Here is a 21427-nt window from a genome sequence, read left to right as displayed (position 1 = left end):
GCAATGGCCCACAGCAGTCACGTCTCGTCATGACAAAAGCTGCAAGCCGGGGTTTTTTGCGGGGTCTAGCAACATCTGGTCCAACCACACAAACCTCCATGGTCTTGGTGTCTGGGCATAGCGCTCGGCGACGTTCGGGACAGGACAGACGCGATAAGAATAATCCTCAAGTATAAAAATCACTGCCGCAGGTAAAATGCGTTCCCAATCGCTGCTGCAGAATAGCTTGGTGTTTGAAACAAAACTTGGGGCCATGTCTGACAAGATAGCAAATTCTTCTTCGCAGGCCCCCGTGGCTGGCAAGGGGGATGCCCTCCCGGACGACCAAAACAGCAGCGACTATGCGCCCAAGCCCCGCTCGAAGCTTGCTCGGTGGTACAGGAGCACGCTGTTCAACGTCATCGTCGCTGGAATGATCTCGTTTACGCAGCCAGGCATCTGGAACGCCCTGATCAGTAAGTTTCTCCCGGCTCGGGAGTCAACAAGGTCCCATCCATCTGACGAAACAAAATCCAGACACCGGCGCCGGCGGCCAGCAGGAGCCGTACCTCGTCAACGGCGCCAACTCCCTGACGTTTGGGCTGATGGTGTTTGGCTGCGCCGTCTTCAGCGCGCTCGCCAACAAGTTCGGCCTCAAGGCCATCCTGATCGTCGGCACGCTGGGCTACGCGCCCTACTCCGCGTCCCTGTACATGAACAACCGCTACGGCGTCGAGTGGTTCGTGCTCCTCGGCGCGGCGCTGTGCGGCATCTCGGCCTCGGCGCTCTGGGCGGCCGAGGGCGCCATCGCGGTCGGCTACCCGCTCGTGCACGAGAGGGGGCTGTACACGGGCGTCTGGCTCGGGCTGCGCCAGTGCGGCCAGATCATCGGCGGGGCCATCAACCTCAGCCTCAACGTCGACAACGACCGGACCGGCCGCATGGGCTACGCGACGTACCTCGTCCTCATCGCGCTGCAGTGCCTGGGCCTGCCCCTGGCGCTGCTCAGCTCGCCGCCGCACAAGGTGGTCCGGTCCGACGGCACGGTGGTTTCGAGGAGGAGGGGCGTGGGGAGGCAAAAGACGGCCACGGTGCTCGAGTTTGGCAAGCTGTGGAAGCTGCTCAGGGAGAAGCGCATCTACCTGCTCATCCCGGTCCTGATCACGTTTGACTGGAACCGGACGTACCAGGGCATCTATCTGACGCGCTACTTCTCGGTGAGGAGCCGAGCCCTCGCGTCGCTGACCTCTGCCATCGTGCAGGCCTTTGCAGACCTGTTTTGGGGCTGGTTCCTGGACCAGAAGCGCTTCTCCCGTCCCAAGGCCGCCAAGATCACCTGGACCGTCTTCAGCGTGGTCATGTTTGCCATATTCGGCTGGCAGGTCGCCAACGAGCAGCTGTACGGCAGCTCGCCGGTGCCGGTGAGCCTGGACTGGGCGTCTCCGGGCTTTGGCAGGGGCTTCGCGGTCAACTGCCTCTTCATGTTTATGAACGAGAGCCACTACATCTTTGTCTACTGGATCGTGGGCACCTTTGACGCCGACGTCGAGACCGTCACCCTGAGCGTCGGCATCGTCAGGTCCTTCGAGTCGCTCGGCGCCGCCCTCGCGTTTGGCATTGGTGCCGCGCGCATCTCGCCCATGATCAACCTGGCCGTCGCCTTTGCCGCCTTTGCCGTGTGCGTCCCGCCGACGTATATGGTCACGTTTATGGTGCCGGAGCACCCGCGAGACAATACGGCAGACGAATCGGAGGCATAACAGACAATAAATAAATCGGGGCTTATCTCTGGGCTATACACCACGATTGACTCTTTTCTCAATTTGGTCTCTATTTTCGGACATGTATAGTCCTCGGTCTGCGAACTTCCTTTGGAAAGTAAGAGCTTTCTTATTCTCACCGACGATGAACAAGGCATGAGGAGATCCCTGGGTCTCTGAAAGCTGTTTTCTTTTTGTTCCGGGCGGTAGAAATGCTCAAACCCGCTTCCAGTATATGCGCTGCCGTGCGGGAACCTTTAATCTTTTTCATATTTATGTTAAATGACTAACTCAATAAATAACAACAACCTTCCCGCCCTAACAATTGGTTCTGGAACCATCCAGTCATTCAGTTGGAAACAACTATGTAATTCCATGGAGAGGGAGGGGAATTCTGAGAGCGGTTGTGCAGATCTTCGCCAGAACATCCGCGTCACGACGCCCCTAGATTCTTCTTCGTAGTACCAGCCTCCATCGCGGGCAGTGGCTTCCGTTGCATCGCCAGATTGGCCAGCTACCGTATTCCAGAAACCACGGCGATAAACGCTTCTGCAAACCCCAGCCTCGCTGACAAGTGCAAGACGAAAGGCCGGGCTTGAACTTATTTTATTTTATCAGCAAGAGTGGTGTGAGCACATACACTGTCATCGGAGGGTCTTGTTGCGGATCCAATGTGAGGATGCTGGGTGGGCGAGGGACAGCACACTGGAATGAGGTCTTTGCGGGGTTCAGTGTCGGAGTCTGCTCGGTCATGAAGAAAATCGGCAGGTGGGCGTGGCGGTATGTGCCGCCCATGATCCTCAACTGGTCAAGCTCATCTTCTTCATGGCACGCTCGGCACGTTCAGCAGCCGAAATGGTGAGCCTGCAGATTAAATTAGAGTCGGTCTTTTATTTGTACTTCTGCCGCCGCTTGATCTGTTCCTCCACGAGGAGATGCTCGCCGGACTGCATAGTGCTGAAGACATGATAGGAATGCCGTTTCCTTGGCGTGGATGACACGCAAAGAGCAGTAGTCAAAGTCGGCACAGTCCAGGCACTTGGGGCAGAGATCGTTTCCAAGAAACGCGATAATGTCTCTTACGGGGTCCGTAGCCGAGCGATAGTGGAGGGCATGCCTTTCGTCCCCGAGGTTGTTTCGCAGCTGACCAGTGAACTTTGTGCTGGGGGTAGACAGGGGATTTCCCCTTCGCCCAAAAGAAAAAATAAAAATAAAGAAATAGAAAAAAGAGTTTGCTCTGCAGGTGATAATCTGAGACAATAGACAATCTGGTAATTTTGAGTCTCAAGAATACAACGTAACAACTTCAGCGGCAAGGCGAGAGTTTCTTGCGTGGAGGCCGTCTCCTAGTCCCTCCCCCAGAAGGAGTGGCACGAAATCACGTGCAGGCACCTTGGCCCCAGTCAACACACAGGCGTCGACAAGAATCTATGGTGACATGTCGGCCCAGAACCTCACCACTGTCAGTCAGCTCTGTCAAGTCGAGCACAATTCGAACAAGCCGTTTTCACGGCAACCCCATTTGAAGTCAAGTAGTGAGACATAGCATAACGAGCATGCCTGCTCAACCCGGAACAATTGACACTCAGTCCTTGCAAATTCCCTATTTCGCCTATGGGCCAACTTGTGGCTCGAGCCAATCTGACGCACCGGCAACCTCAATCGGGGACCGCATCGCGAGCCGCGCCCGCTCACTTCTTGGATTTCTTGGATTTCCTGGAAAGCAGGACCGGCGTACCACCCCAGAAACTCGGCGAGTCGACGCCGTGTGGTATCAATCCGACGTTCCAACCTCCAAGATAAAAGCCCGACAGGCCTCGTCACCACACCTCATCATCCCACCAACATCGCCGTCGACACTGCTCAAGCCCGACGACGCGAGCGATAGCGACGACGACGCGGACCGCCTAGCCGACCATCTGCAGGCCATCCACGCCGAGCTGTGGGCGCTCAACCCCGACCCCTGGGTCGGCAGGTGGTTGTTCATCGTTCCTGGGCTGGCAAAGATGCCCTGGTACGTGCGTCTCGTCGTCTCCGTGGCGGCAAATGGCGGGACCATCGCCGACGTTGGCTGCGGCGTGGGTGGCGACCTGAGGCGGCTGGCAGAGGATGCGTCTGCTGCTGCCAACGGTGGGCCCTCTCCGCGTCTGATCGGCTTGGACTCGCGCCCGCAACACTTTGATGTTGGGGACAGGCTGTTTGGCCCCCCGCCATTGTGCGTTGAGTTCGAATCTGCCGACATCCTCGACTGGAACAGGTACCGTCCGCACCTTCCACCGGCGGCTCGCAACTTGATAGAAGAGCTGAAGAGCCGGGCCGACGTCGTCGTGCTCAACATGCTCCTGTCCGATTTCTGCTGGGAGGATCAGCTGCGAGAGGTCCTGGCCTCCGCTGCAAACCTCGTCAAGCCCGGCGGCAGGGTCGTGGGATACACGCTTGCGGTGCCTGATGGGAAGGCAGGAGTTTTCCGGGCTCCCTGGGAGCGAAACTCGAGGTTCCTTCACGACACGTGGAGCTTCCGTGCCATATGCTTTGACTTGAGATTATTGCCTGGCTTATCCAGCGATAGCTCTTGGGATCTGGAGGAGGTGGAGCTTTTCGACTTGAAAGATATTGGCTGGGAGGGTGATGATTCGGCCTGGCTGAGTGATTCTTCCTTGCACTGGTCACTTCATGATAGACCGAGAGTCGAGCATCTCAAGGGTTTGGCATTCTCCGTGAGGAGGAGCAAATAGCTGCTAGTTATGCTCATCGACTTTGCATTACTCACAATTATCGAACAAGGTAGTATTAGACGACGAGATTCATTTTTTCTCGTATATACAACGAGGATCCACGTATACGTGTAGGATCAACCATTTTTGACTTCCTCTTTGGACAGAAGTCCACCACGACTATAATAGCCCAGGATTTCCATCTTTGTCCTTCCCCAAACGGTCTGATCACAGGGTTTCCCATCAAGATCTTGAAAGCCCCTGCGCCGCATGGAAAGGCAGATCTCGATACAGGAGGAGGAGTGGGTGATTTGCCTCCTGTGGGCCTAGTTCGTCGGGTACGTCTGGTCTTGTTGTCTTGTAGGGCTTGAGTCGCTGACGTGAGGGGCAGTGCGCTTCTTATCGATGATAACAGGCTTCGAATCAGGGGCTGAAGGTAGGGATGGAGTTGGTTTGATAATGAGTACAAGCGGTTCCAGTTACACACATGGCTTTTCCTACGTTGATATAAGTTTTGCATGAATTCAAGCTTACGCCCTCCTCGTCAAAAGTTTACTACATCGCATCGACCTGGATGCCCTTTCACTCAGGATAAGGACGACAGCAGCGGATGTCCGCCTCTACCGAACTGCCAAACAACCAGTAATGACAAGAAAAACTAAGTGGTGGCGGTGAGACCCCTTTCAAACTGCTTATATTGGTTAAACGCCGACTACGGCTGCCTCTGATGGAGGTTGGCCATGAGAATCTCTCTCAGTGCTGCTGATGAGTCTTAATGGAGATGGCAACCCTTTTCTCGGCAAATCTTTAGAAGCGCCTCGGGCGAGATTAAAATCTGAGCGGTGGTGCAACATACCTGACCGTCCAGCTCGCTCGGCGGCGGATCCCTTGGCTGAGGTAGGCCCGGTGCGCGTTACAAATACGAAGAGCTCACTACATGCATAGATATCATCTCCCATTCAGGGCACAAAAGAACGATGCCCTCCATAACAGGGAGGTGAATCAGGGCTTGGCACTGCTGCGTCCCCTGGATCTAGTCTCAGTGCTTAGACTAGCCCACCCTTGCTGCGCAAGGTAGACCGAGCGCTCCATGTACTTTACCAGCCACATGGGTTTTTCCACCAATTACGTTGGCGGAAAAGATAGCGCGAGTTCTTGTTTGAGGATATTTCGTCGATTTTCGTCGTTAACCGACAAATCTGCACAGTGTTTGCATTTTGCGCGTACCGTACAAGCAAAAGGCTATATGATTAAGTTGTTGTACATTTTGTATAACGTTGAGCTCCACATCTCCGACCCCCCTAAAGTCCGGCCCCTAAAAATATCTACTCAGCCACGTCAACCCTTTGTTTTATTTTATAAATATCTAGACGAATTTTTCACTTTAGAACTTGATTTTTGAAGATTCTTGCTCCAAACCTTCCAATGAAACAGTACACTGAAAATCAGCTTCTTGCTGCCATTTCTGACATAAGAAATGGCAAATCAGTTCACAAAACCTCGCAAAAATGGGGTATTCCTCGGAGTACCCTTCACGATCGTTTAAAGGGGGCCCAGTCAATTCAACAAGCGAAAAGATTTTGTCAAAGGCTTTCACAGGAGCAGGAAACCTATTTGGCAGATTGGGTACTTGCGCAGGCCGCGTTAGGCCTTCCGCCAACGCATCAAGAACTACGCTATTTTGCGGAACGAATTCTTCAGGCCGCCGGAGAAAGAAAAAGCCTTGGGAAACATTGGGTTAGCCGTTTTATAGCCCGATATCCAATTTTGAAAACCCAAAGACCCCGGCGAATAGAAAATGCCCGGGTTAATGGGGCTACAACCGAGGTAATTAAATCTTGGTGGTCCTATTTGAAAAATCCCGTTGTCGATACTATAAAACCGGCCAACCGTTGGAATATGGACGAAACAGGTATAATGGAAGGCAAAGGATCTAATGGCCTGGTGTTAGGGCGTAATAAAATCCGGCCATTACAGCGAAAAGAGCCTGGAACGCGGGGTTGGACGAGCATAATCGAATGTGTATCAGCTACGGGGGCTGTTATACCTCCCCTCGTTATATTTAAGGGGAAAAACGTACAGCAACAATGGTTTCCAGCTGATTTAAGTCCTTTCGATACCTGGCAATTTCATGCAACCGAAAACGGGTGGACAAATAATGAAACAGGTATCGAATGGTTAAAAAAGGTGTTTATTCCGTATACCCAACCTTTAACCCCTGAAAAGCGGTTATTAGTTCTGGATGGCCATGGATCACATATAACGGACGAATTTATGCTTCTTTGCTTGCAAAACAATATTCAACTCCTATATTTACCCCCTCATTCGTCACACGTTCTTCAACCGTTGGATTTATCGGTTTTTGGGCCGTTAAAGGAAGCTTATCGACGTCACCTGGGATTTGTAAACCAGTTTTGCTGTTCAACGGTTGTTGGGAAACGAAACTTTCTACTTTGCTATCGAAAAGCCAGATCAAAAGCATTTATAGCAAAAACCATTCAATCTGGTTGGCGTACGACGGGGTTATGGCCGGTGAACTTGGCAAAACCACTTTTAAACCCTTTTTTATTAGAAAATAGCAACGCCAACGTCGAAAAAGGTAAAAATAACGGCTTCCAAAGGGATAAAACACCGGAAAATCCAACCCAAAAAATTAACGACCAGTCTTTACTTATTTGGAAAACCCCTAAAACGACCCGAGATATTCGACTTCAACTACAGGAAATTTCCCGGTCCGAAAAAAGTAACGCCACTTCACGGCTTTTGTTTGCAAAAGTCCAAAAAAGCTTCGAAACCAAGGATATCTTATTGGCTGAAGCTCAGCAAAAAATCAGTTTGTTAAAAGCAAAATTGGAGGCGGTACGGCCGGTCAAAAGGAAAAGGGTGATTCCGGATCCCAACGAGCTTTTGGTCAGCAAAAAAAACGTTTATGAAGCACAGGAAAATAATAGGGACTGTTTAGAAGCTTTGAACGATGGAGAAGAGGTTAGCGAACCGGGAGAGCCTGACAATGATTGTATTATTGTGCGTTGATAGGTTTACATTTAAATCGGTTTATAAAAGGGGTATTTCGTCGTTACATTTTTCAAGGGGGCCGGACTTTAGGGGGGTCGGAGATGTGGAGCCCAACGTTATTGGAATGAAAAATCGAATAATAAATCGAATAAATATTGTAAAAATGCAAAATAAATCCCGCCATACAGCCAGATTTTCGGGTTCTTAGCGGTATTTTGGTTTTTTTACCGCTTATATTGGCTGGATTATCGGCCGTTTTACCAATTTTATTTATATAACGTGGTTCATCAGGACCCCGGACATATCAGGACCCCGGACACTTTTCCTGCACAATACTACTTCCAATTTCAATTGCAACGCCAGCGTTGTTCAATTTACCTCAATGCAATCGGATATATGTACATCAGACATTTCTGCATCCTCCTGACAGGTGCGTGCATTATGTCCAGGTTTACCGCAGTTGCCGCAACGTCGTTTAGTCGCCGGCTGCGCACTACTCCCCTCCCCATTTTCATCTTTCTTTTCGTATATTAGACCATCGGCACCATTTGATTGAAGCAAATTCTGACCCTCTTGTATGGTAAATGACCCTCCTTCGCGGATACGTGTTTTTTGAGCCCTGCGCCGCTTGCTAAGCGCTTCGTTGGCCTTCCGAAGGCTGTGGTTCTCCGCTTCCAAAAGTGTGGTTCGATGAGCAATCGACTCCAACCCTTTTGCTAGCTGCTTTACAGCATTAAAAATAGGCGTTGGCGAGCTTCCCTGATGACAGTTGATTCGACTTTTAACAAGGGTAGATTGATTAACGGCTTCTGTCGGGTTGTGCGGTGTTTGAGAGACCCAGGTTTCGGTGCTGGAAAAATCAAGCTCTTTAGGTGACGGCGTCCGTAGCCTAACATCCAGCTTAGATATGACCATTTCCGGGCTATGGGGGATAATTCCCGCCCCTCGAAAACCCCCGGCCATATTTTCTTTTGTCATTGACTTTTTGTAAGCCGCTGCAAAAGCCAAAAAGAAGTCGACTTTGCTGATGTTAGTGATGTGGGCCCGGATAAAGTCGTTAATTTTTTGACCGTACGCCCGCTTAAGGACGTTAAACACTCCGACATCAAGTGGCTGGGTTAAATGAGATGAATGAGCAGGCAGGTAAAGTGGAATAATATTGTGATCTTTGCAATAGCCCTCGAATTCAGGGGATCGATGACTGCCGTGCCCATCGAGCACTAACATCCGATATACGCCTTTTGTCCGCGATTTTGTATGGTTGTCGAAATGCTGAACCCAGTCGAGGCCAGTCTCGTTGTCGGTCCATCCATTAACGGTGGGTTTGAGGCGCCACGTGTCCGGAAGACCGCCTTCTGTATACCAATTGGACAAATGGTAAAAGCCTTTGACGATGATATACGGGGGTATATCGTAACCGTCGCCACTGATGCAACAAATTGCAGTCGCCCATTCTCGATTGCCAGGCTGTACTTTTTTCCTTCTTCCGCGTCTTTCGGACCCAGTTACGACCATTCCAGCGCAAATCTGGCCCATCATAAAGCCGGTTTCGTCGAAGTTGTACATGTCGCAGTCTTGGATGCCATATTTGGCCCTCATATTGGCCACCAATTGAAACCACGCGTTTAACGCGTCAGGATCTTCGCAAAGAGCTCTTTGGAAATCGTAAGCGCGAGAAAAACGCGTTTTTAATTCTGTGCGTCGTTGTACGAAGCGATAAGCCCATTGCTTGCCGACCGGTCGCGCGTCCCGCGCAGCGAGAAGATGATCGGCCATTGCGGCCACATCAGCGATCTGGGCTGGAAACCCTCGGGAATCCAGGTCCAGTATATACTGGACAATTACTTCCTCTTCCCTTTCCGTTAGCTTTTGGTTGCCTGGCCGACGATTGGCCAAAGAAGCGATGCCGTTTATTCTGTCGTGTAGTGTCGATTTTGGGACATTATATATTAATGCAACCTTTCGTATGCTTTTCTTTTTGCTTGATCGGAGCTCATTTAGAGCAAGAATGATTCGCGCTTCGCAATTTGATGATTCCATTACTGTTGGGGGAAAGAACACGTGTGGAAAATAAAGGATGAAACTGGGTTGAAAAATGTCCGGGGTCCTGATATGTCCGGGGTCCTGATGAACCACGTTATATATATCGAATAAAACTTTTTTAACGCGTCTATTATTGGTAGTTCTTTCTCGTATTTTTGAATTCGCGGCAGAATTCGCTGCAGCTCGCCCAATATTTCGATTAGTTCCACGAGGACAGGTTGTGCGTTTTTCCTGTTGTCAATTTCTGTTTAACGTTATATTAAATGGGGAATTTTTACATATTATTAAAATGAGACGGATGGAGCCCCAAAGAAGTGCGGCCACTTTTCCTTCCATTCCAAAAGCCCTGATTATAATAGCGGCGAAGAGATTCAGCCCCAACATGCCTGGTTTCAATTTTTTCAAAACTCTCGCCCAGGAAATGGATGGTTCGGTGTTCGGTGGTACGATAACCTCGATTCCGTTAAATAAGTTTTCGGGTGTATGTACAGTCCAGAGATGGTTTTCGATAACCGCATTTTTAATCCCACCTTTCCGGGTTTCGGCGAAATACCGCTCCAGAGCTGTTTTCCAAATGGGACTGGCAAGTGCCTGTGGTTCCGCCGCCGCCATATCTGCCGTTTTCTCAACACTGACCATGGTAAGGAGCCCAAGGATTCGGGTTGCGGTATACAAATCACTGTTGTCAAACCACGGACAGTTGGAAAAATATAAATAACTGTGGAAAACGCGGGGTAACTAGTTTTTTGGCCCAGTGTTTTCCAGGTATGGCCCCTCCCACTCAGAATTGACCAATATGATAAGATTTTAAAAATACCAGCAGTGCAGGGAGATGACGAGCACATCACACATTTGCTCGTCCCAATGTTCAAAAACAACTATCCTTGTTGGAATAACGTTGCGTACCCCCTGTTCGGCACCCCCCTTGTTCGGCACCCTGAAAATCTAACAACGAAATGCCTACTTTTATAAACTGATTTAAATATAAAATTATCAACGGACAAAAATACAATCGTTTTCACGCTTCTCCGGTTCATTAACCTCTTCTTCATCAGCTAAAGGTTCCAAATTTTCTATATCATTTTCCTGCAATCCAATAATGTTCTGTTTGTTAACCAAAAGCTCGTTTGGATCCGGAACCACCCTCCTCCTTTTAACCGGCCGTATTGCCTCCAGTTGTGCTTCCAATAAGCTGATTTTTTGCTGGGCGCTAGCCAAAAGGGTATCTTTGGCTTCGAAGCTTTTTTGGACTTTTGCAAACAAAAGCCGTGAAGTGGCGTTACTTTTTTCGGACCGGGAAATTTCCTGTAGTTGAAGTCGAATATCTCGGGTCGTTTTAGGGGTTTTCCAAATAAGTAAAGACTGGTCGTTAATTTTTTGGGTTGGATTTTCCGGTGTTTTATCCCTTTGGAAGCCGTTATTTTTACCTTTTTCGACGTTGGCGTTGCTATTTTCTAATAAAAAAGGGTTTAAAAGTGGTTTTGCCAAGTTCACCGGCCATAACCCCGTCGTACGCCAACCAGATTGAATGGTTTTTGCTATAAATGCTTTTGATCTGGCTTTTCGATAGCAAAGTAGAAAGTTTCGTTTCCCAACAACCGTTGAACAGCAAAACTGGTTTACAAATCCCAGGTGACGTCGATAAGCTTCCTTTAACGGCCCAAAAACCGATAAATCCAACGGTTGAAGAACGTGTGACGAATGAGGGGGTAAATATAGGAGTTGAATATTGTTTTGCAAGCAAAGAAGCATAAATTCGTCCGTTATATGTGATCCATGGCCATCCAGAACTAATAACCGCTTTTCAGGGGTTAAAGGTTGGGTATACGGAATAAACACCTTTTTTAACCATTCGATACCTGTTTCATTATTTGTCCACCCGTTTTCGGTTGCATGAAATTGCCAGGTATCGAAAGGACTTAAATCAGCTGGAAACCATTGTTGCTGTACGTTTTTCCCCTTAAATATAACGAGGGGAGGTATAACAGCCCCCGTAGCTGATACACATTCGATTATGCTCGTCCAACCACGCGTTCCGGGCTCTTTTCGTTGCAACGGCCGGATCCCGTTAAGCCCTAATACTAGGCCATTAGATCCTTTGCCTTCCATTATACCGGTTTCGTCCATATTCCAACGGTTTTCCGGTTTAATAGCGTTAATAACCGGGTTCGTAATATAAAGCCACCAAGATTTAATTACCTCGGTTGTAGCCCCATTAACCCGGGCATTTTCTATTCGCCGGGGCCTTTGGGTTTTCAAAATTGGATATCGGGCTATAAAACGGCTAACCCAATGTTTCCCAAGGCTTTTTCTTTCTCCGGCGGCCTGAAGAATTCGTTCCGCAAAATAGCGTAGTTCTTGATGCGTTGGCGGAAGGCCTAACGCGGCCTGCGCAAGTACCCAATCTGCCAAATAGGTTTCCTGCTCCTGTGAAAGCCTTTGACAAAATCTTTTCGCTTGTTGAATTGACTGGGCCCCCTTTAAACGATCGTGAAGGGTACTCCGAGGAATACCCCATTTTTGCGAGGTTTTGTGAACTGATTTGCCATTTCTTATGTCAGAAATGGCAGCAAGAAGCTGATTTTCAGTGTACTGTTTCATTGGAAGGTTTGGAGCAAGAATCTTCAAAAATCAAGTTCTAAAGTGAAAAATTCGTCTAGATATTTATAAAATAAAACAAAGGGTTGATGTGGCTGAGTAGATATTTTTAGGGGCCGGACTTTAGGGGGGTCGGAGATGTGGAGCCCAACGTTAGAAGGGATAACGTTCAAGTTATCAATTTAATTGATGATTTACGTGCAAACCCACACGTAATTCATCTAATACTCGGTCACGGGTATAAAAAGGAAAAAACGGTTAAAAGCTCGAACGTAAACAAATTAATCGTTAAATAAAAAAATATTACCTTTTACCCAATAATAACGTTTTATTAATCGATCGATTTACGAAAAACCTATTTATATTAATTAATATTATTTAAATAATATAAAAAAGCAAAATAAAAGGATAAAACGATAATACCGTTATTTTACAAATGTTTAAAACCAATAGGATATTTTACGGGCAATTTTGAAAAAACCGTTATCATATATTAGAATTCTTATATTAAACGTATAACGTTTATCCAAACGTTACGTAAAGAATATAAAAATAATATCCGTTATAACCAATTAGGGGTTTTTGGATTTTATTATTTAGGTCGATTATTTTATAATTAATAATAAATTTAAACGAAATAATAACGTTTTAAAAAGGATAAAATACGATATAATACACGCAGAATCGGGTTTTAAAAAGGACGACGAACGTTAAAATATAAAACGAATTTATTTTAATACAACTATATTAATACTAAAATTACCGGCGTTTTTTAAAAAAAAATATGAAAGCAAATTCTTTTTATAATAATTTTTACGGGTTCCTTAAAAGTCCGGAAAAAATAATAATAATTCGAAAAAAATATAAGTATTAAAAACTATTAACCGATATAACGAAAACGGGAAATTTTTTTTTACAAATATTAAAAAGATTTTGTTGGTTGGAACCAAAAATATTTCGAATTATGCAATATATTGATCCAAAAAATATTGAAAATTTATTTGGAAACGAACGGTATTATATTATTAAATAAAACAAACGGGAAACGAAATAAATGGTTTGTAAAAATATTAAAATTAAAATACGAAAATTTATTTATACCCCAAAAAACGTTAAACGTAACTCCAATACCAAACGAACGGAATATTAAAATATTATTTTAAAAATAATAAAACAATTAATAAATATTATTGCGAAAAACAAATAATAAAATAAATTAGACCAAAATATAAAAACGGGGGTAATTGGAATTATTTTTTTTATAAATTAGGGGTTTAGGGGTTTTTCGGCATTTATACCAAAATAAAATTCCGACGAAAACAAAATTCCGGAAATTCCAAAAACAAATATAAAAAACTTTACAATAAATCCAATTGGTATAATAAATAAATTAAAATAATATTATATAAAAAATATTTACAATTATTTGTTTCTATTTTAAATTCCGAATAAGAAAATGGAATTATATATAATAAATTTTTTTTTAAACGTTTGGAACAAACTTAACAATTATTTAAAAAAATTATATAATATTTTCGACGATATAATTAGGGAATTTATAATTATATGCGAAATATCATAAATAAAATTATCCCAAATATATATATTATTTCCACAAATCTTAATAAAAAACGCTGAAACGTTTTTTATAATAAATATAAAAATTTATATAACGTTCCGGAAAATATATATAAAATTTAAAAAACAATTTAAAAATATATATATACGATAAATATATTATAAAAATTGGAATTTTATTAGTTTTAAAACCGTTAAAACAAAATTCGATTAATAAAATAAACGGGATTCCGAAATTTTAATAATTATATTAAAAGAATTACAAAAATACCAAGGAATATTGAAATCCAAATTTATATATAAATAATACCCAATTGCGGTAATTTTAAAAATTATTAAAAACGTCCGAAAATTCAAAACGGTCGTTGCAAATTTAGCGAATATTTTTACAAGATTATCGAACCAAATTACAATTATAATAAAATTGGAAAAACGTTACGCAATTTATTATACGTTTTTTATTAACCGAAAATACGAATTATAAAAAAAAAAGGGAAACCGTAACAAAAACCGTTACCCGCGTAAAAAAACGATAATAAGGGATAGCGTATTTCTGTCACGGGCAGGCAGGGCGGACAGGTAGGTGCGGGCGATCAGGTAACAGGACAGAGTATATTGGCTATCTAGTCTTCCAGGTACAGGGTAGCAGGTGGTTGTTGACGAAGACGTAGCTCGAGGAGCTACATATCGGAGACTGCAGAGATTTCGCGTAGATATACGCGCGCGAGGCGCTCGGCCCTCGCGCCTTCACGTGACAGGGGTCATGACTAAGCGACAGCCCAGTGGCTGTCCTTCAGGTCTGTGACAGTATTCCCCCCTTCCAGGCCGAGCTCCGTCACGGCCGGGGCCCGGGCTTATGGGGGTATCGACGGTGGAAATTCTTTACCAATTGAGCAGCGTTTTCCAGGTAATCGGCAGGTTCAGTCGTGGGTTCGCTATATCCAGCCCAACGGACGATATATTTCAGCCGGCGGCCTCCTCGGCCGCGGGTTTCCCAAAAGGAGTCGAGGATCTCTTCGACTTCGTATTCTCTCTCACCTTCCACTTCCAAATGGGGTGGCGGTGCAGGTTGTTGGCCCGGCAGGGGCTCAACGTCAGCAGGTTTTAGTCGGTTTATATTAAAAACAGGGTGTACTCTCATAGACGACGGCAGGTCCAAACGGTAGGCGTACGGGCTAATCACTTCAGAAATTCGGAAGGGTCCCAAGTTCTTCCAATCCAGTTTCTTCTGCGGGCGGGCGGTCTGGATGTTCCGTGCGTCTAACCATACATATTGGCCGACGGTAAGCCGGCGGGCCGGGGTACGGTGTCGGTTCGCCTGTTCTTCGTAACGGGCTTGGGCGGCGGTCATTTCGGCGCGGGCTTGTTCCAGAATGGCTTCCATTCGGGCGGCTAGCTTTTCGGCATCCCGCTGGGCGGGCAAAGGCTGGTTCAGGGGTACCGGCTCGAATCCCATGCGGGGATGGAATCCGTAAGTCGCGTAAAACGGGGAGGTTCCGGTGGTCTCGGACTTGTGGGAGTTGGCTGTGAATTCGGCGAGGGGAAGCCAACTTTCCCAATCATCTTGCAGGTAGGCCACATAAGCTCTCAAATATTGTTCCAGGGACGCGTTAAAACGCTCGGTCTGTCCGTCAGTCTCGGGGTGGTGAGCAGTGGATAGCAGGCTGTCGATTTTCAAACGGGTTGTCAGGTGTTTCCAAAACTTCGACACGAATTGGGTGCCTCTATCCGAAACTATCGTCAGGGGCAACCCGTGTAGTTTCCATACGTGGTGTAGGTACAGGTTGGCGGTGTCCTCGGCATTGCAGGTCCCTTTACAAGGGACGAAGTGTCTCATCTTAGTCAGGCGGTCTACGACCACTAGGATGGCGTCGTGGCCGTTGCTTTGCGGCAAATGTGTGATAAAATCCATCGACAGGTGTTGCCATGAGCGTTCAGGAGTGGGCAGGGGTCGCAGGAGGCCCTGGTGGCCTTCGCGGGACGGGTTGATTCGGCGGCAGGTCTGGCATTTCTTTACCCATAATAATACGTAATGTAGCATTCCGGGCCAGTAATATTCTCGGGACAGCAGGTCGTAGGTTTTTGCTTTGCCGGGGTGACCGGCGACGGGGGAGTCGTGGCAGCGGCGCAGGATCTCGGCTTTCAGATTATTCGAATCGGGTACGTACAGTCTATTGCGGTAATACAAATAGCCGGATCGTTCTTCGCATTCGGCCAATTGCAGCTTGGGGTGGCGGTCGGCGCCTGTCCTCAACGCTTCTAGGGCAGATTGCGTTATCGGGTCGGATTCGTATCCGGCGTCTAGTAGCTCTATCAGGTGTTTTGGCAATAGGGGTTTGTTTTGGCGGATTATGGGTTGTAACCGGGTGGGGCGGGCAGGTAAATTGTGTTCTTTCAGTACGACTTGTGTTTGGTGCTTAAGTCGTTCATCCCCCTCCTCAGGCATATCCTCTGACCTCCTGGTTAGTGCGTCGGGCTTCGCTCCTTGTTTCCCGGGTCGGTAGGTGATACGGAAATTAAATCTTGACAGGAATTCGGCCCATCGGGCTTGTCGGCGGTTGAGCATTTTCGTCGTCGTGAAATATTCCAGGTTGCGGTGGTCCGTAATTACTTGGACCGGGGACGACGTCCCTTCGAGTTCCGGGCGCCATTCTTCAAAACAGCGGATAATGGCTAGCAATTCTTTGTCGTAAATCTCGTAATTGCATTCGGTAGCTGTGTGTTTTTTCGAAAAGAACGCGACGGGGCGGAGTATTCCGTCGTCGCCGTATTGTGACAATATTCCCGCAGAAACATAACCGGAAGCGTCGGTCTCCAGGATCACATCCTTTTCCCAATCGAAGTGCGCCAGTACGGGGGCTTCGGTAAACTTTCTCTTCAGCAGTCGGAAGGCGGTTTCGCAGGCGCTATTCCATTCGAATGCGACGTCTTTCTTGGTCAATCTCGTCAAAGGGGCTACGATCTTTGAGAAATCTCGGATAAAGCGCCGGTAAAAGTTGCCAAACCCCAAAAATGCTTGTACGTCAGTAAGCTTTTTGGGTGTTTGCCAGTCCAGGACAGCGGTGATTTTTTCAGGGTCCATTTTTACGCCTTCGACGCCGACCAGCAGGCCCAGGAACTTGGTTTCCGTCACGAAGAATTCGCACTTCGCGGCGTTGGCGTATAGCCCGGCTTTCCTCAGGGCTTCCAGTACGAGTTTCAAATGTTCTTCGTGTTCTGTTCGGGTGCGGCTATAAATCAAAATGTCGTCCAGGTAGGCTGTACAAAATACGTCTAAGTATTCGCGCAGGGAGTCGTTTATATATCTCTGGAACGTCGCGGGGGCTCCCGTTAGCCCGAAAGGCATGACTAGGCTCTCGTATAAGCCGAATCTCGTGCGGAATGCCGTCAGGTATTCTTCCCCCTTTTTAATCCGAATATTGTTAAAAGCGGAAACGATATCGATTTTCGAGAAGAATTTCATGCCGGCCAGGTTGTTCAGGGTCTCTCGGACTAGCGGCAGCGGGTAACGGTCTTTTACGGTAATGTTATTCAGCGCGCGGTAATCCACGCAAAACCTCAACCCTCCTCCCTGCTTCTTCACGAACAAAACGGGCGAGGCGACGGATGACGAACTGGGTCTGATAAACCCTTTTTTCAACTCTGCGGTCAGCCATTCCTTAAGGGCTATCAGCTCTTCGCGGGACATGGCGTACAGGGGGCCGAACGGCGGCGTTTTTCCTTCTATAAGCGGGATATGGTGGTCGGACGGTCGGTGTGGGGGCAGCTTCTCGGCTTCTTGCGGGGAAAATACGTCCGCGAATTCCCGGATTGTTTCGGGCAGGGTCGGCCCGTTCCTATTTTGGGGGTCGGCGGCTAGAACCTCATCAATCTGTTTCAAGGTTACGGCGTACAGTCGGCAGGATCGGCGGCGGGCGTACATGCTCGCGGCTTGCAGGGAGATAGGGGCGATATCCATTTCGCGGAGGGACGGCGGTCGGTCAGCCTGGTACTGGGGGCGGCTTTTTTTTGGTACGGCGTGTAAAGCTTTAACCTTCTCCGGTTTGTCGGGCATATTGCAGTGTCGGCGGCAATAGTCGCTGTCAAACGTAATAACGTGTGACGCGAATCCAATCGTTGGATCGTGCTGCTTTAGCCAAGGCATTCCTAGCACAATGGGGTAGTGGGCTAGCTGTGTGACGAAGAACAGCGCGTTTTTCTGGATGTGGTCCTTGATTCTCAATTGTCCTCGGACATAATGGGTGCACTTCCCACTTTCGGCGGTCCTTCCGTCGAATACTTCGATGTCGAATGGGTTTCGCAGCGGATACATTTGTAGTTGGCGTTCTTCGGCCCATCCTTGGTCGAGGAAGCATTTTCCTTCCGCACCGCAATCGGTGAGGGCATAGGTTGGGAGGTTTTGGCCCCCCACTGTCAGTTCGGCAGGCAGGATCATCAGGTCGGATCGTTGGTTATATTCCTCTTCAACGGGGAACCCGTGAACGGCGGCGGCAGAGATGCGGATCGCCGGCGGTCTATGCGCGGCCTTGGCGGCCTGGGGGCGACTTATCCCAGGCGGGCTCCGTTTTTCGAACTTCGGCTGCTGGAGCGGCTGGCGTCCGAGCCGCGGCGGGGGTTTTTAGGGAGTTTGGTTTGTATTTGGCGCGGGGACCTGGACCTGGACCTGGATCGTTCGATTCCGGCCTGGTGCAGCCGCGTGCGGCGGGTATCCGGTTCCGGGCATTTGGCAACGAAATGTTCTTGGGATCCACAACGGTAACATAGCATGTTTTCCTTGCGGTTGTGGCGGCGTTGGCTGCTCAGGTCCATAGGGTCGTTAAGCGGGAGCTCCGCGTTTGGCTTGGGGGCGGCCCGCGGTATGTCGGGTTGGGTTCGGGGAGCCGCGCGCGCGGGGGGCGCTGCGGCCCGAGGGGTACGTGTCTGTCTATTTTTATACTGCTGGTGCTGGCGGTAGCGGTTATCCAAACTTTGCAGGTGTCGGGTGAATTCGTGGTATTGGCGAGATGGGGCGGGGTTGTGGAGGAGCATGTCCTGGAGCTCTTCCGATATTCCCTGGAATAAAAGAGGGGGGAGGGCATCCTCCGGCATTTCTCCTTCCAAAGACAGGCGTTGGAACTCCGACAGATACTCGGCGAAATCTACGTTCCGCTGCTTCAGGGCATATAGTTTGTTTTGTGCGTTTTGGACGTGGTCGGGGTCCCCGAATGCCTCCTCTAGGTATTGGAGGAGATCCGTATAATCTCCGAATTGGGGTGTGCCTCCGACCATTTTGGGCAGGATCAGGTTATACGCTTTACCGGACAGTCGACCGGCTACATAAATCAGGCGTGATTCGGGGTTGGGGAAGCGGTTTTTGTTTGAGGTCATCTTCCCCCGGATTTGGGTGGCGAAGCGGCGGAGGTCGGAGCGGGCGCCCGTAAATTTATCGGGGTCTGGAAGTCGTTCAGAAAGGCGGGCGGAGGCGGGATGTTCGGAAGCAGGCGGCGGAGTCGTTCCCATAGGAGTAACCATAAGGGGTTCAACAGGCGTGTTGGTAGTTGGGGCGGGGGTGGTTATGTGTACCGTGGGTAGCGTTACGGTCCGAACTTCCTTCAGTTCGGACCGTGTTTTCTCTAATTCGGCGAAAGCGGCATCCCGGGAGGTTATGGCGGAGGCCTTTTCCATGGCCATGGCCAGAATGTCGGCCTGCGCCTTGTCGCGGACACGGTCCGTTTCGGCGCGGGCGCCTTGGGTCTCGGCGCGGGCGCGTTGGGTCTCGGCTTCCTGCATTTCTAGGCAGGAGTTCAGGCGGACGTTGCTATCGTGCAATAGTTGCAGCTTTTGGTAGGAATCGGAGATGTAAGACACCCATTGTTCAGGGTGTCCTTGTAGGTGTTCGATCAGTTCCTCGGTCGAATCGGTTAAAATCGGGGGTTGCAGTGACGCAGGCATCGCGGGCACCTAATGAAGGAGCTACGTAATGTCACGGGCAGGCAGGGCGGACAGGTAGGTGCGGGCGATCAGGTAACAGGACAGAGTATATTGGCTATCTAGTCTTCCAGGTACAGGGTAGCAGGTGGTTGTTGACGAAGACGTAGCTCGAGGAGCTACATATCGGAGACTGCAGAGATTTCGCGTAGATATACGCGCGCGAGGCGCTCGGCCCTCGCGCCTTCACGTGACAGGGGTCATAACTAAGCGACAGCCCAGTGGCTGTCCTTCAGGTCTGTGACAATTTCTACAAATAAAAAATATTATATATACGGGAAACCAGGATGCAGGTTTTTTAACTATACCGAAAAAAAACAACGTTTCCGCGAGCGACAAATCCGGAATTGTTAGGAAAAAAAAACAAACGCGGAAATAACCAATTCGTAATAACCGGCGAAAATAAAAGAAACGTTAAAAAGCAGGATAATAATTTTAATAATATTACAAATGCGGAAAAAATAATTTTTTTTTTAAAAATGGATATTTGTTTACGTATTTTATAAATTACGAAACGGCCGAATTTTTAATCGACGAATTATTCCGGTACCAATTAAAATAGATTTAAAAGATATTCCAAATTATAAACAAATAAACGAAGAAAAATATATACCAGATTTTGCACTAACGGGATATAAATAAAATTTAATATGGGATTATTTTTAATATAAGGGTAATTATAATTTCCACGGCCGGTATAAGGTAAATTAAAATATTGCAACGCCGAAAACCGAATATTTATATTAGCAAAACAAACCCAAATAAAACTACGGTGCGTTTTGGAATAAAAAAAATATTACGGTAATGGGAAAAATAACGCTAAATACCCAGGTCGGCGAAATTACATTCCACGTAATATTAATAAATATATTATTTTTATTATATATTTAAAATTTAAATAAATTCGGTATATATTTAAATAATACGAGCAACGAATTTATAAGAACCGATGGTATTAAAATACCAATTTTACGCAAATAGGGACATTTATAGCTTTATTTACCTGGAACGGAACCAAAAAAAACCGTGACGTATTTTATAAAAAACGCAAATATAAAAATAATTTGTTTAATGGAAAAAAAATTACGAACGGTGCATTGTAAATTCGGCCACCCATTAATAAAATATTTATGGAAAATATTGCAAAAAACAAATTATAAAATAAACCGGAATATATTGGAATTAATAAACCGTTTTTACCATTATTGCCAAATTAAAAGGAATATTTTATACCGTTTTAGATTTATTTTAAAAAACGATATAAATTTTAATTACGAAATTATTATCGATATTATATATTTAAATTCCAAACCGGTTCTGCATATAATCGACGCGAATATTGCATTTTTAATAACGCGTTTTTTAAATAATATATTGGCCAGAAAAATATAGGAGGTATTAAAAAAATATTAAATAAACACGTATTTGGGATTACCAAATGTTATAATTTACAATTTAAATATCAATTTTGGTATTTTAAACTTTAAAACAAAAATATATTTTTTCGGTATAATGTAAAACCAAATACCGATTAAAAAATATTGGTTATTGGGCAAAATTAAGCGTTATTATAAACCGTTACGGAAAACGTACGAAATTATTAAAATCGAATGCAAAAATATAATACCGCCGGCGGTATTACAGGCGGCGGTAAAAACGGTAAACGATATCGTAAATTTAAACGGCTTTATACCAATTTTGTTAATATTCGGGGTTATATTACGAATTACCGAAAAATCGGCGCCTTTAAAAAGTTAATTATAACGCGCAAAA

The 21427-nt window shown here is 46.8% G+C and overlaps 4 protein-coding genes across 4 annotated transcripts; 2 read left to right on the top strand and 2 right to left on the bottom strand.

The window, feature by feature from the left end:
- The first annotated feature begins 68 nt into the window (after nt 1-68).
- MGG_05843 (uncharacterized protein) lies at nt 69-1900 on the top strand. The gene is made up of 3 exons (XM_003711617.1): nt 69-191; nt 287-455; nt 517-1900. The coding sequence occupies exons 2-3, from the start codon at nt 413-415 to the stop codon at nt 1737-1739; spliced, it is 1266 nt and encodes a 421-aa protein (XP_003711665.1). The 5' UTR covers nt 69-191; nt 287-412; the 3' UTR covers nt 1740-1900.
- Nucleotides 1901-2017: 117 nt separating this feature from the next.
- On the bottom strand, nt 2018-2534 carry MGG_16701 (uncharacterized protein; the record flags this gene model as incomplete). Its single annotated transcript, XM_003711616.1, has 2 exons — nt 2018-2306; nt 2380-2534. The coding sequence occupies 2 exons, from the start codon at nt 2532-2534 to the stop codon at nt 2018-2020; spliced, it is 444 nt and encodes a 147-aa protein (XP_003711664.1).
- A 665-nt stretch (nt 2535-3199) lies between these two features.
- Nucleotides 3200-4910, top strand: MGG_05841 (uncharacterized protein; the record flags this gene model as incomplete). Its single annotated transcript, XM_003711615.1, has 3 exons — nt 3200-4456; nt 4621-4791; nt 4869-4910. Exons 1-3 carry the CDS (start codon nt 3296-3298, stop codon nt 4908-4910), a joined length of 1374 nt encoding a protein of 457 aa, XP_003711663.1. The 5' UTR covers nt 3200-3295.
- A 4800-nt stretch (nt 4911-9710) lies between these two features.
- MGG_16700 (uncharacterized protein) lies at nt 9711-10150 on the bottom strand (the record flags this gene model as incomplete). Its single annotated transcript, XM_003711614.1, has 2 exons — nt 9711-9755; nt 9920-10150. The coding sequence occupies 2 exons, from the start codon at nt 10148-10150 to the stop codon at nt 9711-9713; spliced, it is 276 nt and encodes a 91-aa protein (XP_003711662.1).
- Between the last annotated feature and the right edge of the window lie 11277 nt (nt 10151-21427).

The sequence above is a fragment of the Pyricularia oryzae genome, chromosome 3 (assembly GCF_000002495.2).
Source record: "Pyricularia oryzae 70-15 chromosome 3, whole genome shotgun sequence".
Taxonomy (NCBI): Eukaryota; Fungi; Ascomycota; class Sordariomycetes; order Magnaporthales; family Pyriculariaceae; genus Pyricularia; species Pyricularia oryzae.
Note: the sequence above shows the minus strand (reverse complement) of the source record. Positions and strands in the feature narration are given on the sequence as shown.